Here is a 14038-nt window from a genome sequence, read left to right as displayed (position 1 = left end):
AAAAACCCACTGCCATTGAGCGGATTCCAACTCATAGCAACGACATGGAGTCGAACTGTTTCTTAGAGTGTCCACTATACAGTTTCCCAGACAGCCTCAGCTCTCTCCCAAAGAGAGGCTGATGAGCTGGAAACCCTGGTCTTTTCATCAGCAGACAAGTGGTTCAACCAAAGAGCCAGCAGAGCTCCTCAAATTCAGATTGGAGAGCAAGAAAACAAAATGAGAGAGAGAGAAAGAGAAAGTAAGTAGCCAATACCTTTTGGACACTAAAGTAATGTCTCCTTGAACTCTATACACTTCCAGAATTAAATCAAAACCATCAAACATGTTTATTGACTGCCCCAGTTACTATTTCTCAATAAATATAACCCATCAGAAATCCAAGCGTGACTGCTGACATGAGAGGTAAGGAAGTAGATAAACAAGAATTAGAATGTGGCTTTTCGGCCTCTGCTACTCACACGTGGTTGATAAGGGTACGGCGGAACGTATTCTTGCGAGTAACTTGTCAAGAAATCCCTAAAATAGAGAAGGCAATGTTTGAGAAATGAAGGACTTCAAGATAAATGCTATTTTCAGCGTTTAGTGTAAATAAAAACACTGGCGGATGGACTAGTCCTTTTAAATGTTAAAACAGGCCAAATCTGAAACCCGTAGCAGTCCTAGACCCTGTTGATAGAGTTCCCCACCCCCAGCAAGGCACACCTTCCATGACTTTCAATCCAGCGCCACCTGTAAGATCTCCAGTCGGAAACACACCTGTGGTTACCAAGGCCTCCCAGCCTGAGATCAATTGTTCTGCCTTTCAGACTTCCAGGGGCCTTTTTGTCCTGCACTTTTCACCTCTCAAACCTACTTTGAGTCTGTTTATTCCAGGTTGTCTGCTCCATCATAGAGGAAGAGTTTAGTAGAGGACCACTATGTGGACAAAGGTTACATAGTCCCTCCCACCCACATCTACCTTTATTACACACACAAAAATGCTGGGTGAGATATATCTCTCCCCAAAAGTTACAAACAATCAAATTTTAAAAGGGAAAGCCTGAGGCAGTATAGGAAAAAAGAAGAAGGGAGGGAGGGGGGAAGGAGCAGAAGAAATATGTGAAGTTATAATGGGTGAAAATTTTACATCATTAGTGATAGATACTCAATCGCAGATCCAGAAAAGCAACGAAAACAAAGCAGGAAACATACTTAAAACATTTATAGTATGGATTGTGATAAGAGTTGTATGAACCCTAATAAAATGATTTTTTTTTAATTTATAGCCAGACACATGATATTCAAACTTCAGAAAACCATAGGGAAAGAGAAACTCTTGTTAAGTTGTCAGATCTTGCCAATGCGATTTATAGATTCAACACAATTGGGGGAGAGGGGGACCTAACCTATATAATATATAAGACCAAAAAAAAATCACACAATCACAACAATAAAAGTGGCAAATATGGGAGACAGAGGAGGAGTTTAACACCTCCCTAGACCTGCTGCCTCAAATCCAGAGCTGCACATACAACCTCTAAAAGCCATACAGATCACACACACCGTCACTGACACCGAGCATAGTAAGGGATGGAGCATATCACAAACCCCAAGTGGCATGCAGGTGGGGGGAAATGCCAGCAGTCTCAGACCCAGAGCCCATGCTGGAACAGAATCGGACCGGGGTTACGTTAAAGAGAGAAGGTGAAAAGTCCTTTGAGGATAGATGAGAGAGATCATCATCCCCAGAAAGAGCAGCCTTCCCTGGTGTAAAATACTAAGAACAAGTCTGAGAACTAGGGGATTTGAACACTGGTTTTCCAAGAAAGAGTCTTGGAAAGTGAGCTGTTCCTGTCTTGGGAAGCCCCAATTCCTGGGGAAGTGGGGGCACTAGGAAGGTAACAAGAAATGAAGAACTTAAGCACCAGAAATGAAGGCTCCCGGGCTTATTAAATAAGATAATATCAGTAGACAACTGCTTCTAAAAAAAAAAAAAACATGGGTGGTTAATTAGTTAAACTTCACTGTTCCAACGTAAGAGGGCGCTCTTGAGCTGTCTGGTTTTCTCCTCCCTGGGTAGCATTACCTAGTTGCTGCTGGGCTAGCAAACCGGAGGATTTAACAGGAGCAGAACAACAGCAACATCAGGGGAAGCAGGAAACAGTCAACAAAGGGGGTGGTGGTGGGGGGAATCCTCCCCATAAACACTCTCAAATACACAACAAAGCCTTCCATGATGATTTCTGTCTATTCAATGATCTACTAGAGCTCTAGCAAAAAGCAGTAAAACAAGGAAAAAAAGAAACCTAAGTCTAATAATGAAAGATAAAAAGTGTGTCTACAAATGATTTTCCACATTAAAATGTTCCAGACAAGTCACAAAGTAAAAGACTAATGGGCAAATTCTGCCCATTATTGGATGCAAGATCAATATACCAAAATTGGCAGCATTTTTGCAGCTCCTAAAATTGTATTTATAAGGAATTTTTAATTATGTGGAAAAATACATACAATAAAATAATAAGAAACAAACAAATTAGCAGCACACACAAACACCAGCAACAAGAAATAAAAAAATATAGCTAGAGTTGAAAAAGCCCATTCATCATTGCATCAAAAACTCTGAAACCCCAATTGGAATCTATCTAACATAAGATATGCAAGACATTTATGGGGAAAGTTGTAAAATTTTATTGAAGGACATAAAAGAACTCCTCTTTGTATTGACAGAATGATGATGGCAATTTATGAGGGCAATTATTCCAACCAACAAATTGAAAGTACCGCCAGTGCAGTAAGCAACAAGGCATCTACTTCATGGAGCTTGGTCAACTGATTCTAAACTTCATGCACCACTGATGCCGACTCACAGTGGCCCTGGACAAGGTGTCTGAGGTTTCCGAATAGTGGTTTCCCAGGCAGACTTGGACATATTTATTATGAGAGACCAGTCCCTGGAAAAGAACGTCATGGTCGGCAAAGTGGGCGGGGCAGCACAGAAGAGAAAGACCCTTGACCACATGGACAGACACAGGGACTGCCGCAACGAGCTCAAACGTAACAATTGTGAGGCTGGCACGGGACCGGGCATGTTTGGTTCTGTCCTACGTCGAGTACGTGGAGCTGCTGCGAGGCAGCAGCCAATCACACGCAGAGAGGGACACAGATGGACCCTTTGCAAAGGGCATGCGTTATGGTACACCTTGGGGAATTCCTCGATTCTCTCAGAGGTGCCATGTCTTTTTAAAATATATGCAGCAAATATGATAAAAATATTAATGGGGACTGAATTGCTGAGTACATTACTGAGTACTGAATATGTGGACCTTATAAGAATATTTTATAGAATGAAAACATTCATAATTTTAAAATATAGTTATGAGTCAATAGACAAAGAAATTGCCTTTTTTTTTTTTTTAACCTAAACTTCTGACACAAAGGACATGGAGAACCTCAGTCAAACTCTGGTTATGGTTCGGGCAGGCAGACCTTACCAATCAGCATTTGGTATTTCTGAACTTACTAAGCAAAACGTGCATTTTTATAAGATTGAGCGATTAACTTTCCGTCCGTTTTTCCAACTCCATGTAATCCCCCTCTTTTTCAACCTGAGAAACAGGGTATCAATCTTTGAATGATACAGAGGGTGTATATTATATACTCATCAAATTTCAGATGGGATGGTCGTTGGAGAACACAACTATACACAGTCAGCATGGATCCTGCTGGTAGACACCCGTCTAAAGGTGTAGCAGAACACTAAGTATAAAGTACAAGCAAGTCCATAGGAATGGAAATGACCTTGAGTGACTCAGGAGAGTAGGAGGTCAAAACCACAGTGGGACCATTGGTTCCAACACGCTCCTAGGGAAGAGGTGTTCTGGGCCATAGATAGATCTTTCTGGTTCTGGGAGTAAGGAGTCCTGATGGTGTCGTGTGGTAGGCACTGGACTGCTAACCACAGAGACAGTGGTTCAAATCCATCAGCGGTGCTAGCAAAAGATGAGATTGTCTGCTGCCTAATGATTTATAGTATTGAATGCTCTAAATGGGGTCATTGTCCATCAGAAGATACTCCAGGGCAGGGTTTGGTGTTTGGGTACGTTCTGGAAAGAGGGCAGAAGCACATCAATGTGAGTGCACCAGGCTAGACTCATCGGCAGCCAACGACAGCTTTGGTTCATTCTCGTGAACCTCCAGAAACCAGTCTGTGCCACTAGGCTCGGCTCTGCCACGCCCATCCTTCTCCACAGCTGGTAGTGCTAAGGATTCGGCTGGTCAGAGCCTTCCCTGAGGCTTCCTCCTCTTCACTAGAAGCCAATGAGAAAAGGTCTCCCCCTCCCCCCCTTTCCCTTCTCCCTCTCCCTCTCTCTGATGGGAGCTGGGGGAGGTACCATGTGAAGAAACCAAGTGAAGACACCATGCCTGGAGGTAGAGAATAAAGCTAACAGAAAAGGAACATTCAAGATGTTCTAGTCCTGGTCCTGGTCCTGGTCCCAGCTGTCTCTGAAACCCAGCTGTTTCATTGATTTTCCCATAGTCCCTTGAGGCTTTCATAAACGTTTAACTTTTTAAAATAAACTCTTTCTGTAGAAGATTGTTTTAATTGTGTTTTCTCTCCCAATCAAAAGAGTTCTGACTGTTACAATCAGGCAATCCGAGTCTGAGGCCATTAATCGTTGCAATCAGAAACCACTGCCTCCTGCCCCATCCCAAGGACGCTCCGCGGCGCACACTGATTATACTTTGGTTTCTCGTATGGTTTTCTCACAGAGAGAGAATGCTCTGATTAGGCTGACATGACTGTCTGGTGTGCCTGAAATTTTTATTTCTCGTTATAAATGAATGAGAAATTAATTTAGAATTCTGGCTTTGCTTGTGTTTAATGAGCACAAGTCAATCGCCAGGATTCAGATACATTCGGAAGCACAGAAAAAACCTTTTGAGAAAGAGCAGAGGTGAATAAATTCACCACAATAATACCATACCTCAAGGATATCTGGGGACATTGGGGGTTTCCTGGTAGAATTCTCGACCTGAGTGAGGCAGACATGAGGGCAGTTCTGGGTCAGTGTACCCCTCCGGCACAGCCACCAACTGTCTGTTAGTGGAGCATCGCATGCTGCTATGATAATGAGCAGGTCTCAGTGGAGCTTCCAGACTAAGAGGGGCTAGAAAGAAAGGCCTGGCACTCTACTTCTGAAAATCAAGGGATGGATCACAAGGGTTCATCTGTAACCAACGAGGAGGACAGTTCAGGACCGGACAGTGTTTCTGTTGTGCATGAACTCATCATGTAGACAGAGCCCAATTTGAAGGCAGCCAACGACCTCTAAGGACCCTTTACTCAGCCCACCAGCACTTTGCCACGTCAGTTCTCCTTAACGTTCACTGCTTACAAGACATCTTGTAAGACAGAGAACACCAATGAGGTTCTGTAAGGTGAGAAAGGAAAGCAAGTCTGATATCTCAGGTGGGTAAACCAAGGTCAAAATACCTGTACCCACAGAACGACTGGTGGCAGGCAGCACGCCTAAGTCTATGACAAGATGCTGCCCCCAAATCACGGTTATCTACTTGGATGAATTCTAAAGGCTCACTCTTTGTTTCTGGTTTTGTCTGGAGGAGGAGCGGCTAGCTCCTCACCTAGATTCCTGGAAGCCAGAGCCAGGACATGTGATACACCCTCAACCAATCAGATGGTCTCACCTACGAGCCTGAACATGAGAAAGTGTCTCGGAGAAGCAGGGAATTCATTTGGAATTAATCCCATCACTGCCAGCAGCAGGGGCAGCATCCATTATTCAGGACAAGGACGCCACAGAGGACCCCAGAGTCTACTCCACTTCGTGCTGTGGGGGGAGCTTATGGCCACTCAGGGAAATTCAGTCTCATCTGTAATAGCTGCCATCATTGCGGGGAGGCGGGTGCAGGGGGATCGTTCTTCTATTGAGCTGAAATTGATATCCCTGTTATTTTCTCCTCCTCCTTACCTACTGACGCCTCACAGACCAAATCTAATCATTCTTTCACAGCTGCTGAAAGCCAGGCTTCATTATTATTATTATTTTAAATAAAAAGAAAGAAATTAGCCTCTAAGAACCTAGTGAGCAAGAAGTAGGGAAGAAAGACAAAATGGAGGCCGACCCTGATCTGCCATTACTCCTGATCCAAGCCACCTCCTCTCCCTGCCATCGAGTCGGTTCCAACTCTGTAGGACAGGGAAGAAACAGCCCTGTGGCTTTCCGAGGCTGCAACGCTGGACTGGAGTTTCCAAAAGTTGACCATGTGGGGAGGGGCCCAACGCAATCCAAGCCAAGTACTTGCAACATTTCCTGGAAACTTTAGAAACAGCTCTCCCCTTCCCCAAGAATAATTCAAGATCAGGAGCCCAAAGATTCTAGTCTCTGCTTTGTCACAACGTAGCACGGGACCTTGAGCCAGTCATTTAAACACGCTGCATCTCAACATTCCCCATTAGTATCTGTTCCATAAATGTTTATAGGCTAGATGGACAGATGAATGAATTAATGATGAATTGGAGGGCTTTATCATCTCCGTGCTTTGATTTCCCCACTCGGTGTAGTGAAGAAAATACCTACCCGAGGGGCCCTGCCCAGTTGTTAGGAAGAATGGACTAATGGATAATTCATGTGAAAGTACTTTGAAGGATATGAAGCATTGTATACATGTAAGCACAAAAGGCAATGTAATGTCATGGTTCCAGCAACAGGCTCTGCAGTCAGAGAGACTGAGCGTGATTCTCAAACGCGGCTCTGGTAAGTTCCTTTACCTCTCTGAGCCTCTTCCGAACATGGAGATAGCTGCTGTCTCCATCTCTGAGGAGGAGCATCAAATCAAACACGGCACGTACAGTCCGCAGCTCAGTGCCAGCCACAGAATGTGTGGCTATTCCAACTACTGGGTACAACTGTGCTGCAATGAAACTCATTAAACAGTGGAACGCGATCATTCTCTTTGCATTTTAATGGAATGATTCAAGCTTTGGTGCAGGGACAAGACTAGAAGCAGAAGAACCTGTCAGGATAGTTCATGAGTGACTGTGATGGAGTCAATGACTTCTCTGGTTCTCCTGCACCAAACACGTACCTACTATCTGACAGTTCTTCTCCTGGTCTTCAATGCCCCAGTAAATGTCCAATATTCCCAACTGCCAAAGCCAGAAGCCTCCTTTACTCCCACAATCAATAAGTCATCAAATAAATGTCAACTCTTCTTCACATGGTAAAGCTCTGTCCCTTAGTCTCCCTCTGTGTTACCATACCTTAGGTCAGACCCTCATCATGCCTTGCCTTACGTGAGTTCACCAATCTCCTGACGGCAAGTCCCCATTGGCTGCCAGCCTGTTCTCTGGTAGGTCGTTTCTAGCTACTGCTGGGAAAAATTCAACCACAGTGCAAAGCAAGCTCCTTAACATGCCTTTCAGGCCCAGCTTTCTTTGTCTGAGAAAGTCTTGCCAGCTTAAGCGCGCATCATCACTCCAAATCGGTAGTCCATGATCTAGGTAGACTCGTCCTGGGTCCCAGGCCTCTCTGGCTTTGTATTTATCTCATGCCTGGGTTGCCTTTCCTTCTCTGTTGACCAGACCAACTCCCACCCTTCCAGACACTGCCCCTTCAGGCGTTGCTCTCACAGTCACGGGTTTCCCGGTCGTTCAACACCTCCTCCAACACTTCTTCCCCCTCGTCATGCGAGTGAGTGTGGTGTGTAGGCCGGCCACGCCCCAGTCTATCCCGTAAACGCAGGAAGACTTCACGTGCTCACTTTTCCTTCTGGAGCAAATGAATACGCGGAGCCGGGGCAACCACCTTGAGACTCTGAAGGTGACAGACACCTACCAGGAGGAAGGGAACAAGCCTGGGTTTTTCATTACTTAACAGTGTCGGAGTGCAGGTCCTTAGAGTTCACGCCAGTGACCAAGTAAATCCCGTAACGATATGAGCTGTCATTAGTTAGGGTTTCTATTCTTGCAGCTAATGTCTCTCTTTCTTATGGAGACACAAGTATTGACTGGTTGTTTTTGACATGTATTTGACAATGAGCTACTTCAGGCATTGGAATGTCTACTGTCTCTGCATTCCCAGTACCTGACTGTCTCTAGAATATAGAAGACACTCACACATTTGTTTTATAATAATTCAAACAGGTAGGATAAATGTAATTTCTTCAAGCCTAGCAATTTGGGGAATTCATTTGAAATAAACTGTAAGATTGGTACAATAGAATCATAATTTAACAATGCACGTGCCAAATGCCGAGTTAAATGAACTCTGCTGCTGTTGTTCTGTGCCAACAGGTCAGCTCCGATCCTTCAACACTGCCCGGACCTGTGTTATCCTCACAATTGTTCCCAGGCCTGAGCCCATGGATGCAGTCACAGAGTCAATCCATCGCAAGGTGTTTCCCTCCTTCTAGTTTCTTCTGACACTATAGCTAAGGTCTGTAAGATGAAGGCTCTCCATCCTTGCCTCTAAGGAGCACTCTGCCTGTACTTCTACCAAGACAGGTTGGTTTTGTCCTTTTAGCAGTCCACGGTACTTTCAATAGTCTTCTCCAGCACCACAATTCAAAGGCATGGATTATTCTATGTCTCCTTCACTCAATGTGTAACATTCACATGCATATGATGCAATGGCGAATACCAGGGCTCGGGTCAGGTGCACCTTAGTCCTCAAAGTGACGTCTTTGCTTTGCAATGCTCTAAAGAGGTCTTGTGCACATTTACCTAATGCAATATGTCTTTTGTTCTCTCGACTTCTGCTTCCGTGAGCACTGATTATGGATCCAACCAAGACAAAATCCTTGATGACTTCAACCTTTCTCCATTTATCATGATGTCACCTATTGGATCAATTGTGAGGATTTGGGTCTTCTTGACATTGAGTTGTCATCCACGCGGAAGGCTGCAGTCCTTGATCTTCATCAGCCAGTGCTTCAAGTCCTCCTCACTTTCACCAAACAAGGCTGTATCATCTGCATGTCTCATGTTAATAAGCCTTCCTCCAATCATGATGCCACATTCTTCTTCATATAAGCTAGCTTCTTGGATATTTTGTTCAGCAGACAGATTGAACAAGTATGGAGATAGGATGCAACCCTGATGCACACCTTTCTTGATTTTAAACTATGCGGCATTCCCTTGTTCTGTCTGCAAAACTCCCTCTTGATCCATGTTCAAGTTCCTCATGAGCACAATGAAGTATTGTGGAATTCCCATTCTTCTCAAGGTGATCCACCATTTATTATGGTCCACACAGTCAAATGCCTTTGGATAGTCAGTGAAACACAAGGAAACATCTTTCTGGTATTCTTTGCTTTGAGCCAAGATATACCTGACATCAGCAATGATAACCCTTGTCCCTATGATCTCTCTTCTGAATCTGGCCTGAATTTCTGGCAGTTGCCTGTCAATGTGCTGCTGCAGCCATTGTGGGCTGAACTTCAGCAAAATGTTACTTGTTTGCAATATCAGTAATATTGTTCTATAGTTTGAGCTTTCTGTTGGGTCACCTTTCTTTGGAATGAGCATAAATATGGATCGTTTCCAAACAGTTGGCCAAGTAGCTCACTTCCAAATGTCCTGGCATTAATGAGTGAGTGCTTCTAGTGCTTCTTCATCTTGCTGAAACATTTCAGTGAGGATTCCATCAACTCCTGGAGCCTTGCTTTAGGTTAATGTATTCGGTGCAGTTTGGACGTCCTTCAGCACCATTGGTTCTTGCTCCTATGTTACCTCCTGAAAAGGTGGCCTGTTGCCCAGTTTTATTGTGACAGTCACTGTAGATCCTTTCCATCTTCTCTGGATACTGATTCAAAGATTTTGCCCATAGAATCGTTCAAGATTGCAACTTGAGGCTTGAATTTTTTCTTGAGTTCTATTAGGTTCAGATAGGCTGAGCGTGTTCTTCCCTTTTAGTTTCCTACTTCTAAGTCTTTAAAATGAACGTCTAGATAACAGTAAAGACTTCTGCCATTCTGGAAGGTGCTTAGCTCTCTAGGAACACCTTTGTGTCTTAACAGACATGACATAAAGTTATCCACGGGGGCCCACGGAAGACTAAGTCATGATGAATACTTTTTATGGCAACCACATTTCATCGTCAAGAGAAGTAACACTAGTTTATCATGGACAATAGGACATGTCAGGCTCAAATATAATGCCAGGCTTAAACTCCACAAGCTCAGCATTCTGAGAATCTTTACCACTTACTTAGGAGACACGTGGTGCTATTACCCAGAGAAAAGCTGCCACACAAGGGCCGGCGGAGAAAAGGAAGCACATGCCTTGCATGGTACTTTGAGAAAAGAAAAGAGAAACTTCTTACTATTCATGGGCAGCCCCTTTCCTCTGAAGAGTGCCAAAGGTTTTATAGATGCTAAATGCCCCAGTGAGAGGAATAAATGGAAAGAGTTTAAACTGTGGCCTAAGCTTGATACAGCCACCGTGAAGTGATGGCTCCACGCGCATACAGGTAAGTGCTCCGTGCCAACAATGAAAACTTAATTCCCTGAACTGCTGTTTGGCCTCATTTAACTTGCCCATTTATGTGACTAGAGATGCCCTTCTCCTTACGATGGTAGCATTTTAGAGTGGGGAAAGACTTTACGGATCATTTGGTCCAATCCTCTCATTTTCCAGAAGGAAACAAGCGGGGCCCAGAGAGGTTTATTAGCCAGCACAAGGTCACATAGTGGGTTTAGTGCAGGTCCTGACGTAGAACCCTGGTCTCCTGCATTCCCCTTCCAGGCCCTTCGGAAACATCACGCTACGTCCCAAAAGGTGCCTAGTGATCCCGAACACTACACTCATGTTTCTGCTTCTGCCAGATGGATCACATAAATGTTGAGATGAGTTCTGGGAAGAGGGCACATCTATCATAAACACTGGGTAATAGACATGAATCAATAGTACCAGGAGGTAATAAAATCTGGCAAAAATGAGAAAGTAACTGTAGTTAGGGGTCACTTTGTGAAAAGTGTAAAGCCTACCTTGGGTACTTCTGACCTTCAGTACACTGGGGCTGACCTTGAACTGACCCAAGTTCCCATGGACCTGTTTCTTCCACAGAAAATGCCCTCAAATTGACTATGCCCAATCCCCGATGCAACTAATACTCAACGATAAAAGGGGACAGAGGAGCGGTTTCTCCTGCGGACTATTATCCAGGACAGTGCATGCTTACAGGTGGCTATTTTAATAAAGGCTTCCAAGACATAAATAAGATCTTAAGGTAAAATGATGATTTTGTTTTCACTACATCTACTTTCCAAAATCGGACATGTTTGATTTCATTTTTGTCATTACTGTTTCATGGTTGTTTGGGTTTCTCGGTTGTTTGTGGGCTGGATGGCTAGTTGGTGACCGGTCCAGTCCAGATATTAAACATGGAAAACACTCCATTTTAGAATCAATCCCCTACAATCTTCTGGTGCCCTAGACAAGACATGAAATGATTTTGTATTAGAGAATCAGATACCCAAGGATGTAGGGGCTTAGCTTTGGGCTGCTAACCACAAAATCCGCATTTCAAATTCATCAACCACTCCACGAGGGAAAGATGAGGTTGTCGGTCCCGGTAAAGAATCACAGTCTCAGAACTTCCACGGGGCAGTTCTACTCTGGGTATTTGATGATGCCCTTGATAATCCACAGTGGGTAATCAATGATCCAGAGGTCTTGTGATAATTAGTGACTTTGATTTCCATGCCTCATAAAAAGCATTCCCTCAAATTTGGTGAAAATTACATGAGGCTACTTAAGAACCATATAGGAGGTCAAAGAAGGAGTGTTACCTAGTAAATTACTTGTAATGAATTTCCCCATCCACTTTCCACATATACCTTAAATGGGCTGCTTTTCTATACCTTTAAACTAATGTCTCTTGCCATGTAATAAGAGAAATGTTTTTTGAGATCCCACGAAGACACAGTACTTGTCTGGGACTATAAGAGCACTGTTGATGTCTAAGAGGTTTTTGAGCCTCTTTGACACTCAGCTTTTCATCACTAAACCAAACCAAACCAAACCAAACCAAACCAGATCCATTGCCACTGAATCAACTTCAACTCAGTGACCCAAGAGGATGAAGCAGAATTTCCCCCACAGAGTTTCTAAGACTGTCTATCTTTGCAGAAGGAGATTGCTACATCTTTCTTCCTTGGAGAGGATGGTAGGTTCCAACCATGGTCTTTCTGTAAGTAGCCAAACACTTTAATCACTATGCCACCAGGGCTCTCCTTGCCTCAGTAGCCAAAGCCAAGTCCTTGGAGATTCATTGGGGGGACTGTGAACCCCTCTCAAAACAAACAAACAAAAACAACCAATAACTAATTCTAGGTGAGCTCAATGTAGTTTCAAATTCTAGAAATGTTACTTCTCAAATTTAAATCCTCAATATCACTTTCAGTCCTACCCTGGATGCTCCCTGTTGTAGTTGCTAGGCTCCATCAGTTCCAAATTGCAGCGACCCTATGTTCAATGGAACAAACCCTTCCCAGATGCACCATCTTCACAATTGTTATTATGCCTGAGCCCATCATTGAAGGTCCTTTTTATCGACCCTATATTTTAGCGTGATGTATTTCTCTGGGGTGGGAGGAGCTGGTCTCTCCTGATAACATGACCCAAGTATGTGAGACGTCTCAATGCAGCTGCACTTCAAAGAGCATTCTGACAGTACTTATTCTAAGATGGGTTTATTTGTTCTTCTGCCAGCCCATGGTACATTCAGTATCCTTCACCCACACCATCATTTAAATGCAAGAACTCTTTGGCTTCCTTATTCACGTTCCAGCTTTCACGTGTCTAGGAGGCAATTGCAAAGACCATGGCTTAGATCAGGTGCACTTCAGTCCTTGAGTGACATCCTTGCTCTTTAAAAATTGTTAAAGAAGTCGTCTGCAGCAGATTAGCTCAATGCAATCTATGGCTAGATGTCTTGCCTGCTACCTTCATGAGCATTGGTGGTGGATCCAAATACAACGAAATCGTTGATAGCTGCCATCTTTTCTTTCTTTATTATGTTGTCTCTGTTGTAGACTGTTTGCTTTGGGTACAAAGATCTCTCTCAGTTGGGTTGACCAGGTAGCTCTCTTCCAAATTTCTTCAGATAGCCAAGCGAGTGCTTCCATGCACTGGTTCATGGAAACTTCTCCTTGTATTGCTTATTTTTAGGTTTATATCAGTACATGGTTTATGTGGAAGAGATTACCTTGAGGGCCTTGTTTCTAGTTAAAGTCAGGAGTGACAAATCCAGCAGTCTCAAACATTCCAATTGTTCTGATTTTGTATGTCCAGTGAAATATTTGCTCTCCATTTATTGAGGGAAAATGTTTTATCTTCATATTGGTTGAAAATTGAGTAGGTGGGTCATAGGTTGAGTTATGAAAAAAAAACAAAACAGATTGTCAGAAGCCATAACAAAATAGTGAATATGATTTAAAAAACTAATGCTGTCTGACAGATGTCTCCTTAAAAACCAAAGCTTCTTTTTCTTTTTTCACATAAGAGGTTCTCTGAAGTTTAAATTTACATTAAGAGTATAGCCTTTCTTTTATAAGATGAAGCATATTATTTTGGTCCATTGAGCAAACTCATTCTTATTCATTGCCTTCTAAAGTTGACATTTAACTTCCACAGCTGTACAGTTGGCAAGAAGCAAAAGAATATTTAATATTCAAGGCAGTCTATCTAAAACACCATGGCATTCTCTTGCATAGGGTGTCCTATAATTAGTAGACATTAATGGAAAGAAATAACTATATGTGGAATTAGCAAAGGGCAGTTGAAGGTGCTCATATATTTGTTTCCTTGCTGATACATATGAGTCAAACAGAGCAAACAAGTAATCCTACCAATGCAAACGAATTAAGGGCAGATTTTCTGAGAGACCAGGTCTCTTTCCAGCACGGAACTGAGATCACATTTTATTCTACAGGCTTTCAATCCCTAAATCAAATAAGATAGAAATTAGCCATGTCCTTTTCCCATTTTAATTTTTGACAGCCTTGCCCTTCAGAGTACGGATTTAGCAGA

The 14038-nt window shown here is 43.3% G+C and overlaps 1 protein-coding gene across 2 annotated transcripts in view; it reads right to left on the bottom strand.

The window, feature by feature from the left end:
• CFAP95 (cilia and flagella associated protein 95) overlaps positions 1–14038 on the bottom strand; it is a 105253-nt gene that overhangs the window by 20974 nt on the left and 70241 nt on the right. For both annotated transcript variants that reach the window (XM_045288621.1, XM_045288620.1), the window contains one exon: positions 462–519. In XM_045288621.1, coding sequence (XP_045144556.1) covers positions 462–519 — 58 coding nt within the window. The remainder of the gene's footprint in view (positions 1–461; positions 520–14038) is intronic.

This window comes from Echinops telfairi, unplaced genomic scaffold (assembly GCF_000313985.2).
Source record: "Echinops telfairi isolate 266 unplaced genomic scaffold, ASM31398v2 ScPeMD7_22;HRSCAF=79, whole genome shotgun sequence".
In the NCBI taxonomy this organism is placed as follows: domain Eukaryota; kingdom Metazoa; phylum Chordata; class Mammalia; order Afrosoricida; family Tenrecidae; genus Echinops; species Echinops telfairi.
This window is presented reverse-complemented; position numbering and strand designations above follow the sequence as displayed.